Source organism: Aedes albopictus, chromosome 1, assembly GCF_035046485.1.
Source record: "Aedes albopictus strain Foshan chromosome 1, AalbF5, whole genome shotgun sequence".
Taxonomy (NCBI): domain Eukaryota; kingdom Metazoa; phylum Arthropoda; class Insecta; order Diptera; family Culicidae; genus Aedes; species Aedes albopictus.
The window spans coordinates 35,317,616-35,337,067 of NC_085136.1; the positions used below are offsets into that span (position 1 = coordinate 35,317,616).

General features: G+C 45.2%; 2 protein-coding genes across 3 annotated transcripts; both read left to right on the plus strand.

The window, feature by feature from the left end:
* The first annotated feature begins 3,129 nt into the window (after nucleotides 1-3,129).
* On the plus strand, nucleotides 3,130-4,759 carry LOC134284873 (uncharacterized). Of its 2 annotated transcripts, XM_062844347.1 has the most exons (3): nucleotides 3,130-3,237; nucleotides 3,295-4,451; nucleotides 4,526-4,759. In XM_062844347.1, exons 1-3 carry the CDS (start codon nucleotides 3,180-3,182, stop codon nucleotides 4,757-4,759), a joined length of 1,449 nt encoding a protein of 482 aa, XP_062700331.1. In that variant the 5' UTR covers nucleotides 3,130-3,179. The 2 variants fall into 2 exon arrangements, with proteins under 2 accessions (XP_062700331.1, XP_062700330.1); XM_062844346.1 differs by having other exon boundaries at nucleotides 3,295-4,694.
* An 8,761-nt stretch (nucleotides 4,760-13,520) lies between these two features.
* On the plus strand, nucleotides 13,521-18,756 carry LOC134284874 (uncharacterized protein K02A2.6-like). The gene has a single exon (XM_062844348.1). It carries the CDS (start codon nucleotides 13,918-13,920, stop codon nucleotides 18,514-18,516), a length of 4,599 nt encoding a protein of 1,532 aa, XP_062700332.1. The 5' UTR covers nucleotides 13,521-13,917; the 3' UTR covers nucleotides 18,517-18,756.
* The last annotated feature ends 696 nt before the right edge of the window (nucleotides 18,757-19,452 follow it).

The window sequence follows — 19,452 nt, forward strand, 5'->3', positions numbered from 1 at the left end:
CAAATTTGGTGTGAGAGTAAGCAGGCCAGAATAAATTCGTGCAGTGGACTATACTGTTACCCATCTTTGTTTCGATACACTCAGAAATAAAAGTATACACGGAATTACTATTATTTATGCATTTTGTATCCGCATCTCTCTCACTCTCTTTCTGTTTCCATGCTATCTGGTGCTTCGTCTGGGTTGACGAAACACTTCTCTTCAACCCAGGCTAAACGGCAGATAGCATGAAAACAGAAAGAGAGTGACAGAGATGCGGATACAAAATGCATAAATAATAGTAATTCCGTGTATACTTTTATTTCTGAGTGTACACTGAGACGATTTTCCGTATACCTTTTATGTGTGCAACTACAGTAGACTCTCCACATGTCGATGTTCTATACATCTCGATATCTCTCCCTATCTCGATGGTTTGATCGGTCCCTTCAGTCTACGTACATGTTTTCTCTCTACAAGTCGATACCTCCTTTTCTCGATATCTCCCTATCTCGATGCGATCTCGATCATTTTTGTTCTAGATTTTCTCTCTATATGTCGATATGTCCATTTTCACAAGTTACTAGACCTCGTTTCCTAGGTGCAAAACATTATGGGAAGGCAGAGTGACATCTGTTTGTTGTTGGGTTTTCCTAGTAACGGAGAGTTTTTTAATCTAGTGTGCATTACAAATTGATTCTTCAGTTCGATCTCTCCCTATCTCGATGGTCCCTTCAATATCGAGACCTGGAGAGTCGACTGTACATATTTTTTTTTTGCAATTTGTCGTTACTTATAATTAATAAAGGAGACAAACATACTTTTTATGGCATTCATCAGTAATAAAATTTATGTCTGAAATCTTATGATTTCGATTTGTCGTGACAAATAAAATGCATGTGTGAGGCTTATGGCTTTTATATTGTTATTCATAATTGTTATGATCGGGAAAATAGCCAAACCCTTTCGAGAGAGTTATGAGAGCATAGAGAGGAAACGATAAGTGAACGATAAGTGAATAAACCTAGATCGAGTTCGATCTCTTGTAATTTGGAAGACTAACGAAGCAGACGTGTTTTTACTTCTATTAGAAGAAACTCCAATTGGTAATTTATATTGAACATTATAAGTGGACGACGAGTTGAGAAGAATTTAAGCTGTTGAGGATTGATTGGTAATACAAATGGTAAACTAAATAAAATGAATTGCAAAAGATGATTTCTCTGAGTGTATTCACCACCTTGCGTAAGACTGTTTGAAAAACCTATCGCAGTGAGTCAATCTAGTAGGCTGGTTTTGCTATGTCGTTTGAATTGAAAATAAAAACACTTTTTCCACGGTCGGCAACCGGAACAGACGTCTTTTCTTCAGTAACAGTGTAAAGAAACTCTACGATCACACATTTTCTGGTCCTTCGAACCGGATTGGTCAGCAGCGGTACAGATCATGGATACTTCCGATGTAACGATAGCTGGTGATAACGGCGAGAATGGGACGATGAAGAATTACCAGGAACAACCAGTCTACGCCATCTTGAAGTCAGAGCTGGACAGAGCAGTAGTTCAGCGGAACCATGCGATTATACGCCTCACGCAAATCATTGACACAGTAGAAGCCTTCGAACATGAAACCGCTCTCCTGGAAACCAGAAGAGACATGCTCAAAGATTGTTACAAAACATACGACCAAATGCAGAATACGCTGGAGCAATGTATCCCCGATGAGGTGGAAAACCGACCAGATGTAGAGGTGAAATACTTATCGGGCTTAACAATGTTCGAGAAGTTGATCAGCAGCAAGAAATCACAAAGGTCGGGCGAATTCAACAGAGAATCAGTGAGACTTCCAACAGTTGATCTTCCTATTTTTGGAGGTTCAGGGGAGAATTGGTTGGAATGGATTGATAAATACAATTCCTTAATCCACCAAAGGACTTCCCTCCCGACAATCCAGAAGTTCGAGTACTTGAAACTGTCTCTGCGAGGGGTGGCCCTCGGACTCATCGACTCATTACCGACCACTGAAGCAAACTACGCGATTGCTTACGAGCTTCTTGTACAACGATATAATAATCCAAAACTGCTTGTCCAGAAACACACCCGGGAACTTTTTGAACTAAAACCAGTTAAGGTGGAATCGGCCCCGGCGTTGCGAGATCTGTTTGACTCGGCCCGTAAGCATCTGAGGTGTCTACAAAATTTGGAACAACCAGTGGAGTCTTGGGATGCAGTATTGATACACTTGATGGCCAACAAACTGGACTCCAATACCCGCCGTGAATGGGAATCGGCAGCTTCAGGAACAACACCGCCTAGTTACAAGCAGCTTGAAAAGTTCGTGGGTGAAAGAAGTCATGTCTTAGACGCAATACCTTTGCAGTCCAGACAAGATTCAGAGCCATATCCAGCGAAACGTCCGAGAACAGAAGTTCGCGCACTTACGGTCAATCGACGAAATGAGATGCACGGATGTGTCCTTTGTGGTAGGGATCATTCACTTTCAAGCTGCAGCAACTTTAACGCAAAATCGGTCGATGAAAAACTGAAATTGGTAAAGCGCTTTGCCTTATGCTTCAATTGTTTGAAACGAAACCACACAGCCGAACAATGCCGGAATCGAGGATGTCTTAAATGTGACAATAAACACCACACTTCAATTCACCGTCAGAAACCACTTCAGTTCAACAGCTACAATCACAAAGTCCGGATGGGAAACAACAGTGAGTAAACTTCAAATCACACAATGGTCACTAATTTATTGGAAAAGGTATGCCTCATTCATTAAAATAAACTATTACAGTAGCTGAAGATGTCTTTCATGAATCAACTCCGAAAACTCTGCTACCCACTGCGTCGGTCTTGGTTCGCGGTTCTAACGGTTTATCCATCTGTTGTCGGGCACTGCTGGATACTGGCTCGCAATCAAACTTCGTAACAAAATCCTTCGTAAGAAAGCTGGGAGGCCATATCAGCTCAACTCAATTGAATGTAGTCGGATTCGGTCAGCAGGTGCAGCCAGTCATAGGAAAAACATCGGTGTTCTTCAGAGCTAGATCCTCGTCATATTGCAAAACAATTTCCTCATTAGTAACCGAGACAATAACTGGACCAATACCAGAGCATGATGTGGACATACATGGATGGGAGTTATCCGACATAAATCTGGCTGATCCGGATTTCCATTTGAGTCGCCCTGTTGACATGCTTCTTGGTGTATCCGTAATGTTCGATATACTGCGAAATGGAAACATAAAAATAGGTAATTATATGAATATAAAATTGAACTATTCGAATAATAATGATTAATACAATTTAGGCGAACAATTACCGTTGATCCAAAATACGGTTTTAGGGTGGATTGTTGGAGGTAACGTAGCAAGATTAAACTATGGAGGAAATTTGAATCGATTCATGAATGAAAACACTGTCAATCTCTCAGTTAGAGAATGGACAGATGAGGAAATCACGTGCGAGCAACTATTTGTGGATAGTACCAGACGAAACAACGAGGGTAGATTCGTGCTGAAGCTGCCCACAAAGCAATGTGTAAAACAACTTGGAGAATCTAAGTCCACAGCGCTGGACAGGATGCTGAAGTTAGAAAAGCGTTTTGAAAAAGATAGTAAGCTTCGTGGTGATTACTGCTTATTCATGGAAGAATATTTGGCATCAGGTCATATGGAGAAAGTGGAAGAAGGCACACTGAGAACTGATGACCCGGTATTTTACTTCCCACATCATCCCGTACTTAAGCCGGACAGTTGCACAACCAAGTTAAGAACGGTATTCAACGGATCCGCTAGTACGTCAACGGGAATTTCGTTGAATGATGTTCTGATGAGTGGACCCACAATACAACCAGAGCTTTTCAACATTCTTCTGAGGTTCCGGTGTCACCGATACGCAATGACAGCCGACATTAAGCAAATGTTCAGACAAATTTTGATTCATGATGAAGATCGCCAGTTGCAGTTGATTCTTTGGCGGTTTTCGCCAGAAGAGTCTATTGCTACTTATCGGCTCAACACCGTCACATATGGAACATGCTCGGCTCCATTTGCAGCAACACGCTGCCTAAGACAGCTTGCTATAGAATACGAGAACCGATATCCACACACATGTCAGGTTATTATAATGGATTTTTACATGGATGATGTGCTTACCGGCGACGATGAACCTGAAAAACTGATAGAAACAAAGGAGGAGTTGGGGGAAATTCTGCAAAGTGCGGGCTTCGAATTACATAAATGGAAGTCCAACGAACCGTCCATTGTTGGCGAAGCCGTAGATAGTAGCTCGACTAAGATTCTAGGAATGCAGTGGGATACCAGATCTGATCTGTTCGGGTTTAGCGTGGATGTGAACGTGAATGCAAAAATCACAAAGCGTAGCATTTTATCGGAAGTGCAAAAAATTTTCGATCCTCTCGGAGTTATCAGTCCTATCATTTTGCATGGAAAGTTAATAATGCAGGTAAGAAATAAACCAACTTGTCCAAATGGTTTGTATTACCATTCAAACTTCATTAAATTATTCTATTCATACAGGACATATGGTCAACGAAACTGGATTGGGACCAAAAGCTTCCCGTGCGAATTGAAAAAGATTGGATTTGGTTCTGTAAGCAAATCGATGGAATTCAAAAAATATGTTTCCCTAGACATGTGCCTATCAAGGGTACATTGGTGGAGCTACATGGATTTCAGATGCCGCTAAACGTGCCTATGGTGCGGTGGTTTACGTCAGAACTATTTGCAACGAAAGAATCCTGGTCAACCTAATCTGTTCGAAGTCAAGGATTGCTCCGTCCAGCGAAAAAGCGAACAAAGAAGATACAACCATCCCACGCATGGAGTTGAGAGCAGCGACTCTATTAGTAGAACTTATGGCAAAGGTCAAGGATACCTTAACGGTTCCAATAAACGGAATCTATTACTGGACTGACTCGATGGTTACGATAGATTGGATTTCAAACCCAGCAAAGAAGAGACCAACGTTTGTTAGCAATCGGGTGAAAAAAATCAACGAAATGTCAGCAATTGATCATTGGAATCATGTAAGATCCGTCGAAAACCCAGCAGATCTTATTTCAAGAGGCACGTCTGCACAGAAATTATCGGAGAGTTCGATTTGGTGGCACGGTCCAGCGTTTCTTAGCGAACCCAGTGGAACATGGACAAACGAAACTATCAAAACATTAGTGAACCGAGATCAGCAACAAACAATTCCTCAGAAAAGTTCTCAAAACAAAATGGACTGTTCACTTTTGGACCGATATTCTAGATTTGAGAAACTTCAAAGAGTGACAGCATACTGCCTGCGCTTTAAAAGGAATTGTGAAAAGGATCCTAGGACAAGATCGAAAGGGCTGCTAACTATACAGGAACTCGAAGAAGCACAGTGGTGCCTTATACGAATGGCACAGAATAAGTTTGCTGCAGAAACACAACTACTGTTAAACAATAAACCGTTACCTGCTTCAAGCTCGCTCATAACGCTTCAACCATTTCTAGATGATCGACAGATTCTTCGCGTTGGAGGCAGAATACAGTCGGCAGGAGTGAGCTTCGATCAACAGCACCCGATCATTTTGTCATCCAAATGCAATCTAGCGCGGCTACTTGCGGCTCATCTTCATGTGGAAAATCTGCACGTAGGTAGCCAAGGTCTTCTTTATGCGATGAGAACGAAATATTGGCCTATACATGGACGCAGCCTTACACGACGCGTAGTTCATCAGTGTATGAAATGTTACCGGAACAACCCCAAAACTTTAGAGCAAATAATGGGACAGCTTCCAACTGAACGAGTAAACCCAGGTAGGCCATTCGAAACATGCGGAGTAGATTTTGGAGGGCCTTTCATAGCCAAAGAAGTATTTGTCAGGACTCAAAAGACACACAAGGTATACTTTGCACTTTTTGTGTGTCTGAAAACTCGAGCGGTTCATTTAGAATTAGTAAGTGGGCTATCAACGGCAGATTTCATTGCTGCTCTGAGACGATTCGCTGGCCAACGAGGATGGAGCAAAACCATTTTCTGTGACAACGCAACTAATTTTGTGGGATCAAAAAATGAAATCAAATCTCTGGTCGAAACATTTAACTACCAAGTTGCACCGGACATTCGAGAGTTTTGTAAAGCAAAAGGAACTGAATGGAAATTCATACCCCCACGGTCACCAGCATTTGGAGGAATATGGGAAGCAGGAATAAAAAGTGTCAAGCAACACATACGTCGAGTGTTAGGACCCACCATCCCGACTTATGAGGAGATGTTAACCCTCCTTAAACAAATCGAAGGCTGCTTGAACTCACGACCAATTTCACCAATGTCATCCGACCCTCGTGACCCAAACCCATTGACGCCCGGACATTTTGTAGCTGGCGGTCCGATAACCGCACCACCGGATCACAATCATGACCAAACCAACTATAATCGGTTAACGAGGTACGAACAAATCCAAAAATGTCTGCAACATTTTTGGGAACGGTGGAGACTTGAATACTTGAACAACATGCAACAACGGACGAAAAAGATGTGCAGTAAAGAACCAAATTTGTTAGTTGGTCAGTTGTGTCTTATCAAAGAAGATAATTTGCCACCCTATACGTGGATAACAGGTCGCGTAAGTCAAGTACACCCTGGACCGGATGGACGAGTTCGAGTTGCCACCTTAAGGACGTCAACAGGAGAAATCAAAAGATCTATCGCTAAGTTGTGTTTGTTACCGTTTGAAGAAAATAATGGTAGGGGGGAGCATGTTGAGGATTGATTGGTAATACAAATGGTAAACTAAATAAAATGAATTGCAAAAGATGATTTCTCTGAGTGTATTCACCACCTTGCGTAAGACTGTTTGAAAAACCTATCGCAGTGAGTCAATCTAGTAGGCTGGTTTTGCTATGTCGTTTGAATTGAAAATAAAAACACTTTTTCCACGGTCGGCAACCGGAACAGACGTCTTTTCTTCAGTAACAGTGTAAAGAAACTCTACGATCACACATAAGCCAAGTAGTGAAATAGACACAAAAAAGAACTGATTTTCCTCGCAGCGGTTAGTGGAAGCGTGCATTGAAAAGCCGTGTAGCGCAGGTTTGCTAATTTTGCTAGTTAACACGTGGCTTGGTAATTCTGGTCAGTGGGCTGGAAGAATCGGAATTGCAGCTGACTAGTGTGGCAATTAGTGAAGATAAAAGAAACAAGTGACGGAAAGTGTGATAAATAGCAAAAAAAAACGGTATTCTTTATGAGTTGGACCGTATGTCCATGTAAAGCAGATTAGCCATTGCAAATTTCGGGGATCCCACTTAGTCCGCCATTTTGTAGGCGCAGAAGTGAAGCTATTGAAGGCTATTATTGGGCTGGCATTACAATAAAGAAATTTTAGTGAGTTTGAGAGAAGCGGTTGGTGGAAACTAGTGGTGGAGATAACTGAGCCAAATTGTGAAGTTGAAGAAGCAAATAGTGGTGTAAGAATCGGCAGAGAGATTATTCGGTTGAGAGTGAGAAGAAGCGGTTTTGTTCAGACGACCATCAGTGAGGGTGAGCATTGCGTGAGAAAGAGCGAATTGTAACGTCAGTGAAGCAGAGCTGGTGAGATCAACGTTGGTGAGAACGATCGTCGGTGAGGCGAACGTGACGTGGGTGAGAAAAGCAGGTGAGCCGCTAGTTGCTGATGTGAATTTTGACGAGCCGATCATCACTGATTGGGAACAACGAGTGGATAGTAAGAATCAACAGATCAAGTAAGGGAAGATTCAAAAATTACGTCCATCGTTTTTCGGGATTTCTAGACCCCCCTCCCCCCTCTGTCACGCAATTTCCCTATACCCAATACACGTACCGTCACACTTTTCTATACCCCCCCCCCTCCCCCAAAAGTTGGACGTAATTTTTGAACGTTCCCTAAGTCAATTCACTCTGTATCGTTTTTGAGTACATTTGGTATATTTCAATTGTCAGCATGTCTACAATGATCGGTAGCGTGGACCACTATGTTCGTGGGTCCAGCTTCACAAGTTATATGAAACGAATGAACATCCTATACCAGTTGAATAACATTTCGGAAAACAATAGAAAGAATCTCTTCATAGCGCTTAGTGGATCTGTTATTTTTGACGAAATAGAGCTTATTTACCCTGGAAAAGATATTGCGGAAATTGACTATAATGACATGATTAGCAAATTAAAGGAAAGATTGGACAAAGTGCAACCGAACATGATGCACAGGCACAAATTTCATGGGCGTGTGCAGGGTGTTGATGAGCCTGCTGAAAATTATGTTTTGGCTTTAAAATTATTAGCCAGTCACTGTGGGTTTGGGGCGCATAAGGATGAAGCAATTAAGGACAAAATCATTTTTGGATTAAGAGACCAGGATTTGAAGCACAAATTACTTATGAAGGATGACATGACTTTAGAAGAGGTAGAGCAGATGGTGATTAGAACTGAATTAGCAAAATGTCGTGCGAAGGAGTTAGTAGAGAGAGAAGAAGAGCCGCGAGAAATCAATTCGGTGAAATATCGATTGGGAAGTCAACCGCAGTGGAGTGAGGCGAGTAGATTCAGCAGATCAAATTCAAGAACTAATGGTGGACGTAATCGTAGTAGAAGCATTAGCTCGGGTAGCTACCCTAGAAACCGTGAGCGTATACAGTACGATAACAACAGATACGATTACCATATGCGAGACCGTAATCATTATGTTGACAGGCCAGGAACTAGTTATTCCGATCGTCGCAATTGTCGAGAAGGTAACCCTCATCAAAATGTTATTTGTAATTATTGTAAACTTAAAGGTTATGTTAAAATAAATTGCTACAAATTGAAAAATCGTAAAACTGTAAATTTTGTTGATGATGCACCGGCTGAGATCAATAGCTACGATTTTAAACGGTTGCAAATAAGAAATTCCGATGATGAATACGAAGATTATCCTTGTATGATGATAGCAAGTAGACAGGTCAGTAAGCCATGCATGGTGAAAGTGTTTGTTGAGGGTATAATGCTGGATATGGAAATAGATTGCGATGCGGCGGTAACGGTTATCAGTTTGGCAGTTTACAGGGCGCATTTCAAGCATATCAAGACTACTAAGTGCACCAGTCGTTTGGTCGTCGTTGACGGGCAACACTTGTCTATTTTTGGAGAAATATTGGTGAAAGTTACGGCAAACCAAGTTGAACAACATATGCGTTTAATTATACTTGACTGTGCAAAGCAGTTTGTACCACTATTTGGTAGAAATTGGTTGGACGTTTTCTATCCTAATTGGAGAAAAAGCTTTGGAAATTCAGAGGGAATCAACGCAATAAGCAAGTGTAACGCGGTTACAAAATCCTTTAACATCCTTATAAAAAAAAAAATCATAATTTGAAACAAAAAAAAACATTGGTTTCAATAATCAGCCTCCACTGTAAAAAAAAACGAATCATGCGTTCCAGGTCTCTGGATTGTTATTGCAGGATCCACTAATTGAGTTTCGAAGTTCAAACATTTACCTAAATTCGGAATTGAAGCCCCGAAGGGAGCCGAACGAATGTACTCGGGTTTAGACGTTTAGGTACATGAAATATAGAAATTGAGTTGAAGGTTCTCTTTAATTTCAACCCTCGTTGGAACAAGTCATAAGTGGCAGTGCCAAGTTGTAAAAGTGATTAGAGTCCGATAGTGAAAGCTAGAAGCATAGAATAGAGTGCAGTGCTTGGATTACAGGAAAAGTAAAGTTTAACTATTGTAGAAAAACAGGAAATTATGCTAATTAAATTTTCTAGTTTGTAAAATTTGCAGTGAAAACACAATTCTAAAAAAAATCCCAAAAGGGAGAATTGAACACGTGGATCGACAGTAAGATACCTATTCTAAAACCTGTAAACTCCAATACAATAGTGTGCTTTCTTTCATGGTTAGGCAGAAGCCATATTGCGTAATAGAACCAAGTCGGTGAAATAGAAGCCAGCCTAAATAATTTCGAACGATTATTGTAAAACGGCCGTAACCACACGAACAGGTAACTTTTGTAACACTTTTGGTAATTAGCAAACATATCTAATGTGAAATCGTTTGAAGATCCCTTCAAACGAGGGTACCACCCTAGGGCCGTGCTAGTGGACTCATCGTGATAACACCAACTATACTTGTCGCGCGTGTGTACTCTTATGCCGATGAGGCCGTGACCGTGCAACCGTACATAATTCCGGCAACATAAAGAGCAACATCATAGCCACGACGAGCACCACAGAAATTCACCACGTGGTGTGGCCAGGCTGTCGTCGCGTTAGTTCAAGCGAAACCGGACAGATGGCGAATAGCGGTTTCTAGCACGCAAGAAGTTGCATAAAAGCCGCGGGAGGTCACACGTTCCCGACCAAAAAGTGTATCAGCGAAACGAGCTCGTCACGTGGCGGTCCGAATCACGCCATCACCGCAGTAAGTGCACTTACCACCGCTGGACTCCGGGGGATACCGCTGCGACTTCCGGAAGTGAACCTACAAGTAAGATCTTCCCAATTGTAAACTACTAACCTAATCCTAAACCCCCAAATGTACAATGATGGTCGAATTGAACAATTGAACTCGAGTTTGTTTTAGTGAATCAATGCATAAGTCGAGAAAATAAACGCATGCCATGAACGTAAATGAGCAGTGGTTCCTAATCTAGTAGTTTCTGACGGTTTTAGTGAAAGAGGGAGTTCAACTCAGATCGGTGGTTAGCTTCGTACGGTAGAATAGGCTCTGGGAAGGAAATCCACATGGTAACCAACCCACCCTGTGAATTGTAAATATTTTTTTCTAATAGTTATTCTTTCGGTTTGGTTTTTGGTCGTGCTGAGGTTTCGAAAGCGGGTTTAGGTTTGAAGAAAGGACTCGCCCTGAGGATTCCTGGCCGGGTACGGGACATTTCTAGAGATTTTGGACACGCATCTTCACGGTGGAACCTCGAATCCACCTGGCGCTTAAGTGGAGATTGTTCCTTCCGAACCTTATCTTCCCTTCCCTGTCCCGTTACACAAGGATATGGAAAGTAAATCAAGCCGCAATGTTGACATTGGTAATATTGAATCCAGCATAAAATCGCGTTTTCCTAAGGTTTTTGATGGTGATTTTTCATATCCAATAACAGGGTTTGAAGCTGATCTTGTCCTAAGAGAGGATAAACCCTGAGACGAGACTCGCGAAGAGGAAAAAAAGCAACGTCAAGTGCAGCCCAACTGAGCTGTCAGTTGTAGCCCGTTTGATTACGTTACCTAAAACGAGGAAAGTATTGCTATCCGAGATAAATTCTGAAGCCAAAATTCACTCCGAGCAGCATTTTCTTCTCCTGTACTGTCCAAAATAAATTGAAAGCAAAATATTCCAATGATTACTTTGCTTGGCGATTGTTGGCGATGCAAAATTTCACCTCAACATGATTTTGTGCGTGAATGGGATTCAGTCACACTGCATGTGAGGTAATGCGGTCACGTACGTGTTTGAACCACCAGCCCAAAACATAATGTCAACACAGATAGGAAGAAGAAAAAAATAACAAAGTGGAGAAAAAGAAGACCGTCTTCGCGAGTCTCGTCTCAGGATAAACCGATATTCAAAAAAGCTTACGACGTGCCGTACAAATTGCGGGAAAAGGTGGTTGAACATCTGGATTCGCTTGAGAAACAAAACGTTATTTCGCCAATACAGGTTAGTGAATGGGCCTCCCCAGTCGTTATAGTGCCAAAGAAAGATAACGATATAAGAATGGTAATAGATTGTAAAGTCTCGATTAACAAGCAAATTATTCCTAACACGTATCCACTACCTCTAGCATAGGACATATTTGCGTCTCTAGCAGGATGTAAATGGTTTTGTAGTCTTGATTTAGCGGGGGCGTACACTCAACTTAAATTATCGAAGCGATCCAGGAAATTTGTTGTGATAAACACCATCAAGGGGCTTTATACGTATAATCGGCTACCTCAAGGCGCATCGTCCAGTGCCGCCATATTTCAGAAAGTTATGGACCAGATTTTAATAGGTTTAAAACATGTCTGTTGTTATTTGGATGACGTATTAATTGCAGGAGAAACGATTGAAGAGTGTTTATCAAATTTGAATCTTGTACTCGAAAGGTTACAAAAAGCTAATTTGAAAGTAAACTATAAAAAATGCAAATTTTTCGTCAATTCTTTAATTTATTTAGGACATTTGGTTACGGAAAAGGGACTTTTGCCATCGCCTGACAAATTATTAACAATAGAAAAAGCTAAGGTTCCTTCTGATACTACTGAACTTAAGGCCTTTTTAGGGCTGATCAACTTTTACGGGAAGTTTGTTCCCCATTTATCAGCAAAATTGAGCTGCTTGTATGCCCTACTACGTAAAGTCTAGTACGCAGATGGTGAGAAAAGCACTCAAGAAAAAATCGCTCTAATTACCAAAGGAATTTTGACAACTGATTAGTATGGGACGAAATGTCACTTTTCCGTGAGGAATAATTGAACGGAATATTTTTCCGCGAGGAAAAGTGACAGCTCCATTTGATTTGCACGGCAGGCGTTACGAGCGTTACACAATTTTCATTTCTTTCCAGCTGCGGACCGCTCAAGAAATTTTAACAGCGAAGTCATTTCTTGATCGTTTCTTGGCCTATTCTTTTCCACAGTTCTTATCAGGTGCGTACCACCCATAAAGATACAAAATTTGTTTGGAATGAACAATGCCAGAAGGTTTTCGAAGAGAGTAAACAAGCGTTATTAGATGCAGATTTTCTGGAATTTTACGACCCGGCAAAACCGATTATAGTTGTATCAGATGCTTGTAACTATGGGCTGGGAGAAGTTATTGCCCATAATGTTAATGGAAAAGAAAAACCTATTAGCTTTGCATCCTTCTCTTTGAACTCCGCACAAAAAACATATCCCATCTTACATCTAGAAGCATTGGCATTGGTATGCACGGTAAAAAAATTCCATAAATTTCTATTTGGCCAAAAGTTTACAATCTTTACGGATCACAAGCCACTTCTGGGAATTTTCGGGAAAGATGGCAAGCATCAGTTATGTGTGACTAGACTACAAAGATATGTTATGGAAATGTCTATTTATGAATTTGACATACATTACAGGCCATCTTCTAAGATGGGAAATGCAGGTTTCTGCTCTAGATTTCCGCTTAACCAAAGTGTTCCTAAAAAACTAGATAGTGGGTGTTGACGACGGGCACTTACACTCCGTGTGGTGTTTCTGTCAGCTGCCGCGACGATCACTTGGCGACGATGACGACGACGATGATGGTAATCACACCACATCAGATGCACGGTACCGTTGCGAAGGGAGACGGTATTCGATTCCGCGTGTGCCGATCAACAGGCAAGAGAAACGCACTGAACAAACTGTCGACGACCGAAACTACTTACTGATACTCGGAGGATTGAGTGGTAGATAATTAAAATCGATTGGTCCAAATCGAATGTGGGAGCGATCAACTGGCCTTCCTAGATCCGGTCAAATTCTTTCGCATTCGAAGACGTGACTTAGTCGGATGAGGAAAAATTGATAGCTGTTGTGGACAACCCCATTGCGGTGTACCGCGCCGCTGAGCTCGCACAAGACAGAGCACTACTGTCGTGCGCGATGCAATGGAAGCGCATCAATGTATTTTAATTTGGTTGTCGTTTGTGCTCTGTGTCTGTGTATTGTTGTCCATAGTAAATTAGTTATTGTTTACGTCTCGCGATAAATTGTTGTACCGTTTTAACGTGTCGCAAATAAATTAGTTTTTAACCGCCTAATCGTGCGCGTTATCATTCCCTGATGTAGGGACACCGGTCCGAACACCGTCCGGTTACCGCGGTACAAAAGTGGCGACGAGAATTCGCGAGTGAGTGTGGATTTTCGCAGTGAAAAAAATCGACTGCATCATTCCGTCACCCGCGCGAAAGAAACGAAAACGGAGTGAAATGGCTGACGACGATCGCGAAAGTGCGCGAAATGGTGTCGACCCCCCGGGAGTGAGTAATCATCGCCAGGCAATTAACCAGCCTATCATCCCGGCGGCGGCGGCGGTGGTCCATCAGCAGCAGCAGCAGCAGCATCCAATTTACGTCCCCGTCGTGTCAACACACCAGCAGCAGCCGTTTATTCCCGTTTCTACCGCCCAGCAGCATCAACAGTATGTACCCTTCCCACCCCACCAACCGCAACCGCAAGCCCCCCACACCGGCAATGAAGCTCTGCTGATTCAAATTGTGCAGATGATGCAGCAGCAGTTGTCGCAGCATAATGAGTTGATGGCTCAACTTGTTCAGAGGCAGAACCATACCGACGACCAGCAGCAACAGCTCCTTCGTGGCATGACGTCGCCAATCAATGTTCAGGTACCACCCAACCCGGAACAAATCCTTGATTCCCTGGCGAGCAACATTAAGGAATTCCGGTACGAGGCCGAAAGTAACGTCACTTTCGCGGCGTGGTACTCCAGGTACGACGATCTTTTCGAGAAGGATGCTGCTAGGCTCGACGACGAAGCGAAAGTACGCCTACTAATGCGGAAATTGGGCTTGGCGGAGCACGAAAGGTATGTTAGCTACATTTTACCTAAACTACCGAAGGAATTCACCTTCGAGCAAACGGTGAGTAAGCTCAAGTGCCTTTTCGGTGCGAAAGAATCGGTAATCAGCCGACGATACCGATGCCTGCAAATTGCGAGAAATCCCTCTGAGGATCATGTAGCGTTCGCATGCAGGGTCAACAAAGCTTGCGTCGAATTCGAGCTAGGCAAGCTCAGCGAGGAACAATTCAAGTGCTTGGTCTACGTGTGCGGCCTGAAGTCGGAGAATGACGTTGAGATTCGAACGCGCCTCCTCACCAAGATTGAGGACAACAACGACGTCACACTAGAGCAACTCTCCGAGGAGTGTCAGCGGCTTTTCAACCTAAAGCATGACAGCGCGATGATCGAATCGCCCACTCCTTATGGCCAAGTCCAAGCAGTGCGCAAGTTTGGTGGGAAGCGGTTCAACAAGCGTGACCGAGAAGTGAAGCGTCCTTCCAGCGACACCGGGAAGAAGCCAAATACTCCGTGCTGGCTTTGTGGTGCGCTCCATTACGTCCGGGACTGCAGTTATAGGAATCACAAGTGCTCCGATTGTGGCCAATTCGGACATCGTGAGGGATACTGCGAGAGTGTCAAGCCCCGGAAACCAGGACACCGACGCTTCAGGAAACCCGACGTGTCGAGCAAGGTGGTAGTCGTCGACGTATGCAGCGTGCAGCAGCGCCGCCGTTTCGTCTCCGTTGGCCTTTCAGGAACGGACATTCGGCTGCAACTCGATACCGCCTCCGACATCACCGTCATCAACCGAGAAACATGGCGGAAACTCGGCAGCCCAGCTCTAACGCCGGCCACAGTGAACGCGAGGACAGCCTCCGGCAACATCCTATCGCTCGATGGAGAATTCGAGTGCGACGTCACCATCGGAGAGAGCACGCGGCGCGAAGTGATCCGCGTCACCGAGAAACGAATTCTTCTGCTCGGTTCCGATCTGGTGGACAGTTTCAACCTCTGGTCCGTTCCCATGGACACCTTCTGTTGTCACGTGTCAGGCTCTCCCACGTCTACCGCTGCACTCAAGTCGACCTTTCCCAAGGTTTTCAGCGACCAGCTCGGCTTGTGCAGTAAAACCAAAGTGAAGTTGGAGCTGAAAGAAAGTGTCCGACCCGTCTTCTGCCCGAAGCGTCCGGTGGCGTACGCAATGTACGATGCCGTCGACCAGGAGCTTGACCGACTGGAGAAACTCGACATCATCACTCCGGTCGACTATTCCGAGTGGGCAGCTCCCATCGTCGTAGTCCGCAAAGCCAACGGGTCGATCCGAATTTGCGGAGACTACTCCACGGGTTTGAACGGCGCTCTCCAACCAAACCAATACCCGCTTCCACTTCCGGACGACATCTTCGCCAAGCTTTCCGGCTGCACGGTCTTCAGCCAAATCGATTTGTCCGACGCCTTCTTGCAAGTGGAAGTCGACGAACAGCACCGCAAGTTGCTCACTATCAACACGCATCGTGGCCTCTACTCCTACAACCGCCTCCCGCCGGGTGTGAAAGTTGCACCTGGTGCTTTCCAGCAGCTCATCGACACAATGCTAGCCGGCCTGGAGTGTACTTCCGGCTATCTCGATGACGTTATCATCGGCGGTAAGACAGAGGAAGAGCACGATCGCAACCTGCGGGCCGCCTTGAAGCGAATCCAAGAGTTCGGCTTCACCATTCGAGAGGACAAGTGCACGTTTCGGAAGCAGCAAGTGCAGTACGTCGGGCATGTCGTGGACAGTCGCGGGCTCCGTCCGGATCCAGCCAAAATCGAGGCGATCACCAAGCTTCCGCCTCCCACCGACGTTTCCGGAGTACGGTCCTTCCTGGGGGCTATCAACTATTACGGCAAGTTTGTCCCCAACATGCGCAAGCTACGATACCCGCTCGACAATCTCCTCAAGGCAGACGCGAAGTTCAAGTGGACTCCGGAGTGCCAGCAAGCGTTCGAGCAGTTCAAGCGAATCCTCTCCTCGGATCTTCTCCTCACGCACTACGATCCGAAGCGGGAGATCATCGTTTCCGCCGACGCTTCTTCCGTTGGACTAGGGGCAACGATCAGCCACAAGTTCCCCGACGGTACCGTCAAGGTCGTCCAACACGCATCCCGAGCACTCACGAAAGCTGAGCAAGGCTACAGTCAGCCCGACCGTGAAGGTTTGGCCATCGTTTTCGCCGTTACGAAGTTCCATAAGATCCTCTTCGGCCGGCATTTCCGACTCCAAACCGACCATCAGCCTCTGCTCCGGATCTTCGGGTCCAAGAAGGGAATACCAGTCTACACTGCCAACCGCCTTCAACGCTTCGCCCTCCATCTACTGCTGTACGACTTCGACATCGAATACGTGCCCACCCACAAGTTCGGCAACGCGGACCTGCTTTCCCGGTTGATCAACCAGCACGTGAAGCCCGACGAGGACTACGTTATCGCTAGCGTCAACCTAGATGAAGATCTCAGGTCAGTTCTTTCTAGTTCCCGTAAAATGTTGCCTCTCCATTTCAGAGCCGTCGCGCAAAGCACCCAAGCAGACCCACTGCTCCGCCAAGTCTACCACTACGTCCAAAACGGTTGGCCCCAGTCAAAGCTGGCCGGGCCCGATCTCCAACGGTTCCAATCCAGGCAGGAATCGCTCTCCGTGGTAGATGGGTGTCTCTTGTTTGCGGAACGGCTCGTCATCCCGTCGCTGCATCGCAAGCGCTGCTTGGAACAGTTCCATCGCGGCCATCCCGGAATGCAGCGAATGAAGGCCCTCGCTCGAAGCTACGCCTACTGGCCCAGCATGGACACCGACATCACCGACTTCGTCCGAGCATGCCAGCAGTGTGCGTCCGTAGCAAGATCACCTCCCCACTCTCCGCCGATGCCGTGGCCCAAAGCGACCGCTCCGTGGCAACGCGTCCACGTCGACTACGCCGGTCCGATCGAAGGCGAGTACTACCTCCTCGCAGTCGACTCGTTCTCCAAATGGCCGGAGATCGTCCAGACAACCCGTATCACCTCAGCGGTGACAATTTCCATTCTTCGTGGGTTGTTCGCTCGGCTGGGTATGCCCGCAACGTTGGTCAGCGACAACGGTACCCAATTCACCAGCGCTGAATTCGCCGAGTTCTGCACCACCAACGGCATCGAACATCTCACGACGGCCCCGTTCCATCCGCAATCGAACGGCCAGGCGGAACGATTCGTGGACACCTTCAAGCGGGCCGTGAAGAAAATTCGAGAGGGGAGAGGATCGATGCAAGAGGCACTGGATACCTTCCTCCTGACGTACCGAAGCACGCCCAACCGGGCTCTTCCAGACCAGAAGTCGCCATCCGAGGTCATGTTCGGGCGCAAAATCCGCACGTGCCTCGAACTTCTGCGTCCTCCGCCGGTACGGACACCGGTGCCCACATCGAACGACAGCAAGCAACCGAGATCTTTCCACCGAGACGACCCCGTTTACGCCAAACTCCACGTTCGTAACGGTTGGAAGTGGGTTCCCGGTAAAATCGTCGAGAAGATTGGAGACGTGATGTACAACGTGTGGGTCGAGAACCGCCGAATGTTGCGCTCGCACATCAACCAGCTCCGGAGTCGTATGGCCACTGACACGACGCCGAAGCAATCCGCTGGTCAGGTCACCTCTCGCCAGCATTCGCTACCACTCGACATCCTGTTGGGTGCCTGGAACTTGCCAAGCCATTCGCCAAGCACACCGACGTCAGCCACACCGCCGATCGCGCCAAGATCTGTGTCAGTCTCCAGTCCCGAGCCTACCCTGATAGGTTCCGAGCCGGCTTGTGCCTCGTCTACGCCACGGCACGAGCTCCCGGCAGTCCCGTCTACGTCTTCGTCATCGCCAACATCAACATCGACCGATTTCGAGTCCGCTATCGAAGTGGAACCAATGGTAGAGCTACCTCGGCGTTCTTCACGTACCCGAAGGCCGCCAGTCAGGTTCGACCCCTACCAGCTCTATTAAGAGGGGAGATGTTGTGGACAACCCCATTGCGGTGTACCGCGCCGCTGAGCTCGCACAAGACAGAGCACTACTGTCGTGCGCGATGCAATGGAAGCGCATCAATGTATTTTAATTTGGTTGTCGTTTGTGCTCTGTGTCTGTGTATTGTTGTCCATAGTAAATTAGTTATTGTTTACGTCTCGCGATAAATTGTTGTACCGTTTTAACGTGTCGCAAATAAATTAGTTTTTAACCGCCTAATCGTGCGCGTTATCATTCCCTGATGTAGGGACACCGGTCCGAACACCGTCCGGTTACCGCGGTACAAAAATAGCAATGCATTTATATTTTTCTAGACTCATGCCAAAGTTACTCGCATTCGGAACCGTGGCGTACCAGAGTGAGAAAATAAATGCTTGCCCACACTTGAATCGGTGTCAAACTGGCCTTTTCAGACTCTTGCCATAGTTACTCGCATTCGGAACCGTAGCGTGCCAGAGTGGAAAAAGTTTGATCGATTCAGTATGATTTAGGACTTCCTCGATTCTAAGTACCAAGTAACTCTTTTCAAAGACTTAAGTTTTCCAATCAAGCTCCAGCCAACTCCTTTCGCATTCGAAGGCTTGGGTAATAGGAGGGATTAGAAAAGATTAAGCTTCTCAAAGTGCTTGGTAAGAAGGATTTCGAGTAGCAAGTAAATGAGCGTTCTGTAGCTTGTGACGTACAAGGCAAAACTGCTGCTGTCTTTATTGTTCGATCGCCTTTTATACTCTCGTCCAGACATTATTCGCACCCTCTTTTTACATGTCTTTTCCTGATTCCTACGTAAAGCATATTAATTATATGTGTATCGTCCAGAAACTATGCTCACCCTCTTTACATCATTAATTAACTCATGATTCATCAAAATTCTAACTTGTATACATACAATCCTGCAATGAATCTTTCCAACAAGTT